The sequence below is a fragment of the Arachis ipaensis genome, chromosome B06 (assembly GCF_000816755.2).
Source record: "Arachis ipaensis cultivar K30076 chromosome B06, Araip1.1, whole genome shotgun sequence".
NCBI classification, from domain to species: domain Eukaryota; kingdom Viridiplantae; phylum Streptophyta; class Magnoliopsida; order Fabales; family Fabaceae; genus Arachis; species Arachis ipaensis.
In genome coordinates this window covers 24,435,374-24,442,517 of record NC_029790.2, presented here as the reverse complement: position 1 = coordinate 24,442,517, position 7,144 = coordinate 24,435,374, and the positions used below count along the sequence as shown (strand labels likewise).

The following is a 7,144-nucleotide window of genomic DNA, read 5'->3' as shown; positions in this document are numbered from 1 at the left end:
CACTTCCCTTTAAATTCGATACATTTTACTGACCCATTTTGACATTGTGGGCTCATAAGCCAGAAAATATTATAAAAAATCAGGAATTGATTTTATACTCTTCAATTAAAATTTTGTTGTGTATTTTACTATTTTGAATATTGCTTTTTACATGTTCCTATACAAAATAGGAAAAAGAAATGCCATCAGAATCCAATATAGATATATAATATATGAAATAAATCACTCCATTTTAGGAAAAGATAATATTTTTAGATTGTGATGAACCAAGACAAGAGACAGTTTCAACCTAGCTTGCTTTCTTTTTTATCTTTTCAATCTCGTTTCATGGATTACTTAGCAAATTGGGAAGGATCACATCATCTATATTTATAGCACTATAACCAGCTAGCTAAATATCCATTCATCATTTGTTCCCTCCATCATCAAGGTTCGTACTACCGCTATCTATCTGAAACATTCTCTTTAAATGTTTTCTCTAATGATATTATTCAGTGTTAGTGCTACTGCTACATTATGTCCAATTTCATTGTTCATACATATTTTAATGATTATATGTGTTTCTTGTTCAGATAAAGAGAGAAAAACATCTTTTATTTCCAAATAATTTTGACCAAAACAAAGGTTAAGGCTTAATGGCACCTAATGAAGACTCAGCAACAAAATTAACAGCACTTGTTGTGGATGATGATAGACAAGTAAGGATGATTCATCAGTGGATGCTGAACAAAGTTGGAGTGAAGAATCAGGCAGCGGAGAATGGAAAAGAAGCCGTACAAATTCATTGCTCTGGTCAAGGATTTGACCTCATTCTCATGGACAAGGAAATGCCTTTGATGAATGGCATTGAGGTAGTAATAATAAATTAATCATCTGATTTATTCAATACTTAACCTATCAAAATAATATGCATGGCCAATTACATTGAGACATAATTCTTGCACATTCTTCATATATAGGCAACAAAGGAACTTCGTTCAATGGGCATTTGTAGCAAAATTGTTGGGGTGTCATCTCACTCAGAGGAAAAGCAAATACAAGAATTTATGGAAGCAGGGCTTGATGATTATCTAGTCAAACCTTTGAACATGGCTAAGCTGCGTTCAATTCTTGATAATATCATGTGATTACCAGAACTCGTAATTGATGCAAGAGACCACTCCCTACCTTTTGAGTTTTTTGTGGGTTGAATAGAAAATGACCAATGCAATTGCCAGTCTAATTATTACTTATAGAACTACAATAATGATGGTTTCCTGTGTAGACAAAAATAGAGAGCAAGCGTTGGTCAAAAATCCGTTTTACTATGGTAATTGAAACATTTTTGTGTGTAAAACAACCAAATTTTCCTTTAAGTTGCAAAAGAATATCGATTGTTCCTGATGCTAACGGTTCAGCTCTATCAGACACAATTGATAACCGGTAAATCTTCGATACAATTAGTACATATTTAAATTTCTGTAAGTTTTGTAAAATTACACGTAAAAAATGTACAATACAATACTACTCATCCACATGGAAGATCCATAGAAAAATTTGAGGAGCTAACAATTTCATCATTCCTAGTGCACATGATATTCTGCCGGAAAGGTTGGCATTAGCCCCAAGAATGCTTGGGGTCAAGTACCTCTTACTTGGTCACTCTTTTATTTGTCTTCCCCTCGGCAGTTACCATCTAGTGATAGAGATTGCAAGTGGTGACTTCATAATCCAATCATTTTTCTTCTTCCTCGGAATCCGACTTTGCGAACACTGGCTCAGGTTGAGTATCTGCATATGCTGGAGCAATGAATTTTGGATCCTTTGCTGCTGCGTCAGCATATTTCAAGATGGCTTCCCTTGGATCCTCCTCCATCCATGTCTCCTTGATCATACCTCCTTGCTGCAATTGCATGAAAATATAAGTACCTTGCATTTTCATATTCTGAAGCATGAACCCGTTTAAGTCTAAGAAAAATTATGAGAAACACATGTCGACAAATACCTTCATAAGATACTGGGTTAGTAAGCTTCCTTGACTTGCACCGACCCGTCCACCAAAGCCAGGTCCTGTTATGGGAAGTTCAGGCTTGTGGGACTTCAATGGATCCTTTAATACTTTCTCCCGTTGACGCTTACGGCTTGGCTGATCTCTAAACAGTGGTAAGGCATGGGGATTGTGAATGACAGGCTTTGCCTCAAAATCGTCGATTGATTTTTTCCTTGGTGCACGTGCAACACAAACAAGGGCTCCTCTTTCACTGATGGTGGGATCATATAGTATGTGAGTCCCTCCTTGGTTTTTATCACCAACCGTTGCAAAGATCTTCAGAAAAGAAAAGCAGTTCAATAAAATTACTAAGTATAAACACCAAAAATGTCCTCCTTAAAGTAAAAATAAAGCAACACAAGAATGTAATTTATGGGAAGTTGGAAGAAAACTGCAAAATGTTACCTGATTCAGTTTAGGATGCCAACAACACCGAACAACACTACAAGAGGGGGATATGCCGACTCTTGAAACAAGTTCAAGGTTTGCTCTATCAAAGAAGCACAATAAACCCCCAACTGTGCTCTCTCTTTCAACAGATGTTCCAGTAAAAAATAGATTCTCACCAGGACTGAATGCAATATTTGTTTGTCCGTAATTATTTGGAAGATCCTCAAATACCTTCAATGCTTCCTTTGTTTTACGCATATCCCAAACCTGAGACATATTTCATTGGTTGGTGAGAAGTTGAGAAGATTAGTTAACAACAGATGGATTCCTTATAAAGCAAGAAAACAGAAACAAATGAAGATAAGATTTTTGTGAGATATAATGGTTCACATACCTTCAGTGAACCATCAAAGCTTCTTGACAATAGGATATTCCCATCACTAGAAAATTTCAGACCAGTAATATCATCTGAATGACTTTTTTCAATATGTATATCTGGCCTACTCCCCCACCCAGGCTTAATGCTCCAAACCTGTGAAAATCAATGGGAATTCCAAGGAATATAAGGAGAAAACCAATGTTTTTTCTAGCTTAAAAAGCTAAAAGAGCGAATGTATATTGACTTTATTATAAGTGAAAATCTTTTTACCTGTATAGAACCATCTCCTATACCACCAGCAATGCGTTTACCATCATGGTCCCATGCACATGTGGTTACAGGAACTCTTCCAGGCCTTGCAAGCTTTGGTTTAATTACCTATCCTTTGAAACTTAGCAGTGTGAGTTCAACAACGTGAATGAAATGTAAATTATTATGTTGTAAAACACAAATGATCACAACTCCATTCACACATACATAAGATGTCTCATGCATTATATCCAGTATAATTGGGTAAAGAACTGGAAATACATTAGCTGAAAATCCTGAGTCTCACAAAAACCACAAAAAATAATAATAATTAAGAAAAGGGCAATCTCATCAAAAGTAAGTACTTGCCTACTTGGTAAAAAATTGAAGCATAAAATTTCCCTCTGCATTAAGTACTTAAACAGAGCAACAAATAGACAATGCCAATAACCTTTTCATAACAATAGGTGAAATATCAGTCAATAATTCTACAAGAAATATATAAAGAAGCAGATGCTTTTGGCCTCATTTGTTTAGAGAGCTTCAATTTTTATTTCAAAAATCTATCGAAAAGATATATGGTAGTAAATGCGTTTTGAAAAAAATTATGAGATATGATATTGACCATGCATACAATTTGTCATTGAAGATGACGAGGAAGCAGAACTTGTCCAAACCTGCTTCTGACTTTTGAAGTCATTTACATCCCATATTCGCAGTGATCCATCCTCTGATGATGTTAAGATTGTCTCTTTAGTTTTTGGATGCCACTCTCCACATGTCAATCCAGATATGTGGCCCTTGGTATTCTTTAGATCACGAATATACATGTCTCCCTTCATAAACTCTCCCAAAGTAAGCCCATCGCGATCATAAATCTGCAACAGAAGAAATATATACAATCAGTCAAATGAAAAGCACTAAAGCATCATTTAAGTCAACAGATATGATGTAACGTGCTTACCTTTGCTTGAGCTGATCCAGTCACACACAAAAACCGATCTGCTGTTGGACTCCAGCTTAAGTTGCGAACTTGATGACCTTCAGCGGGCTCCAGTTGTCGAAACGATTGCAAACGAGCATTCATTCCTTGAAAATCGTACATCCGCACTGAGTAATCATAACTTCCAGAAAGCACTCTAGATCCAGTGTGATCTACAGCAAGAGCTGACACAACCTGTTAACAGTTTTCCCAATGTTATCATTAATATATTTCTTTACATTTCACTACAAAACAGCTGTTGATTCCCTTCACATTCTTATAATTCAAAATAAAGTAACATACTCATTCACGGTGTCTGCCTTCTAATGGATTTTACTCTAAACTTCTATACTACTGAAGTTTAAGTTACTCGTAGTAATTGTGAAACCTCTCTGGATTATTCGGCTTGCAATAGAACCCTAACACTTTCTTTTCTCTGCAGTATATTATTATAGACTTAAGCTACTGCCACAGCTAGCATCAAATCATGCTTCCTAGATTATAAAATTTTTTTAGGAAACACTTTAAATGCATAATCAAGGGATACAAAGCACACAAAAGCAAATAATCAAATTAAACCATTTCTTCTCCATTCACAATTTGTTACGCTAATTCCCAAATTAAACCCACAAACACACGTTAAGAGAGAGAATACCTTGGTGTGGCCCTTGAGGACAATCTCGTTGCTAAGTGGAATACGGAACCGGTTCCCCAACTCATCTCCATTGGAATCATCGTCGTCGTCGGAGTTCAAATTGTTACCAGACGGCGGCGGGGGCGGTCCAATCATATCGTCGTCTTCGTCCTCATCCGCCCCCGAACCCACCCCGGTAGGTGGAGGAGGAGGCGGCCCCACCATGGCGCCATCGTCGTTATCATCCTCTGCTGTCGGAGGCGGAGGTGGCGGCGGGCCAATCTCAGAACCGCCACCACGATCAGCAAGTGTAGGGGTAGGGTTTTTAGAGGAGCGTAGGGAATTGAGCCATTCCTTAGAAGAAGAAGAGAGAGAAGGAAGAGCGCTTGCGGTTGCAAGCTTCGAAGAAGAAGAAGAAGAAGGAGGAGGATTGGTATTAGATCGACGCGTGGCGTTGTGGATGGCTTCGAGAGGGGTCTGAGACTTGGATTGCTTGCCGAAGCTGAGAGGAAACTGAGCCCTAACGCCGTCGTATATGTCAGCTTCGTCCTCCATTTTAACTTTGATTTGCCCAACTGATGTCTCGTTTATTGGTGTGCTCAACCGCCATCAAAGACGCACTGCATACACACAGCGAATTTTTTTTGGGGTATTTTGGGTTTATGGGCCTCCATCTTTGCCGCTTGTCAGCCCTGTTAACTTTTTCTTACCACATTGCCCAACTATTCAAGAAACGGTCAGAAACAAGATTTCGAGAACTGTATCGGTCATTGGGCCGATACCGTAACTGGTTCGATAGTTTAATACTTCAATTGGAATTGAATAGTGATTAAATCGATTNNNTATAATTAATTTCAAAAAAAAATTTACGACTAAAGAAGCAATGGAGGAGTACTCACTAGAAAAGAAAAGACAACTGAACAACAGACATGTCCGTAAGAAAGTGACAGCCGAGCAGTTAAACGAAGGTGACGGTGATGAAAACAAGCGAGTAGAGAAGTTCGCGTTTTGCGTGAGACGGAGTGAGATCATAGAGAGAGCGCTTAAAGAGAGAGAAGTCGGGTAGAGACGTCCGCAACGGCGACGAGAACAAGGCAAAGCAAACGTCCACAACGGGAACGAGAACAAAGTCCAGAGACCTTCGCGACAACGACAGCGCGCTCTGTATGACGGTACCCTCTAGCCGAGGAGAGGAGTTTAGCGATGATAATAGAGAAGGTGGTTACAAGGGTTGCTAATGGTGAGTGTGAAGTGGCTACTAAGGTTGCGCTATTTAAGATTTGGTTTAATTCGTTTATGAGGAAAGAAAGGGCGAGGGGGTGTTGCGTCTTTTTGGGCTTTCTGTTTTTTTTTTTTCTTTTTTTTTGTTCAAAACGACAACATTTATGTTAAATAGCGAATTAGGCCTTAAAAAATCGGTCCGGTTTATCCAATTTACCAGTTAATTACCGATTTAGTTATTTTTTTACCAGTTTTTTGTAAGATGATTTTTGAGAATGATCGAATCGGTTAAAGAACTAATTTCGGTTAACCTAATCGAACCAATAGATTCAATCCAATTCGATTTTCAGAATTTTGGTCAAAAAACAATAAATCCATTGACCAAAATTGTTTAAAGTTAAAACCGGATCTTAAGAGCAACTCCAATGCTAAGAAATAGAGTTCATCTTCTGACATATGGGGACTCAATTACCATTGGAGTGAAAAGGGAAGGAGGGCTCTTCACGTGGATCAAGGTTGAGAGTCCCTCTAAACAGGAACTTGCAACAACTAATAAAATCATATCATGTGGTAAGTTAATAAAATAAAAATAAAAATATATTAAATACTTATATATCTATTTAATTAATTATTTATATTAATTATTTAATAATTAATTATAATAATGTTTATAAATTTAGTTTCTAATTTTTATTTAATTTATTTTTTATAACAAATTTTTTATTTTTTGACAAATTAAACACTACTTTTTAAATACCATTGCCATTACTATTACCATTTATTATAGACTCTTTCACAAATATTAAGTTTCACATTTTGTTAAGTCTTGTTTAATATAATTAGCTTAAAGAGTATTAGAAGGTTTGAAATAAAAAAAAAAAAGAAAAGTCTAAAAAGCAAAAAATAAATTTATAATAAAGCTATGCACCAATAAATAATTAAAAGTAACAAGAAAAAAAAATATAAGTAAAATAATAAAAATAAGTAGTGCAGTAGTTACAATTTTCTTATATTTTTAATGGTTAAAAATTCAAATCCCACATGTTAGTATGTTACATAACATTTTAAACTTATTTCTAACCGGCAAAATTCACCTGCTCATGCGCAACTTGGATCAAATCTGAATGTGTTAGAATAAAATCCTAATATCAGGTGGACTGTGGACAACAAAAAAGAGGGAAAAACCTTGGACTTCTTTGTATATAATGTAGTTAAATAATTCTATAGAAATATTATAATAAAAAAATAAAATAAAATTAA

The 7,144-nt window shown here is 36.2% G+C and overlaps 2 protein-coding genes across 2 annotated transcripts; one reads left to right on the top strand and one right to left on the bottom strand.

The window, feature by feature from the left end:
• LOC107647855 (two-component response regulator ARR22-like) lies at nt 254-1,688 on the top strand. Its single transcript, XM_016351897.2, has 3 exons — nt 254-430; nt 573-851; nt 960-1,688. Exons 2-3 carry the CDS (start codon nt 636-638, stop codon nt 1,125-1,127), a joined length of 384 nt encoding a protein of 127 aa, XP_016207383.1. The 5' UTR covers nt 254-430; nt 573-635; the 3' UTR covers nt 1,128-1,688.
• LOC107647854 (WD repeat-containing protein 70) lies at nt 1,387-5,285 on the bottom strand. The gene is made up of 8 exons (XM_016351896.2): nt 4,685-5,285; nt 4,012-4,224; nt 3,725-3,925; nt 3,069-3,176; nt 2,814-2,951; nt 2,435-2,686; nt 1,985-2,305; nt 1,387-1,882 (listed from the first exon to the last, which is right to left on the bottom strand). Exons 1-8 carry the CDS (start codon nt 5,216-5,218, stop codon nt 1,715-1,717), a joined length of 1,935 nt encoding a protein of 644 aa, XP_016207382.1. The 5' UTR covers nt 5,219-5,285; the 3' UTR covers nt 1,387-1,714.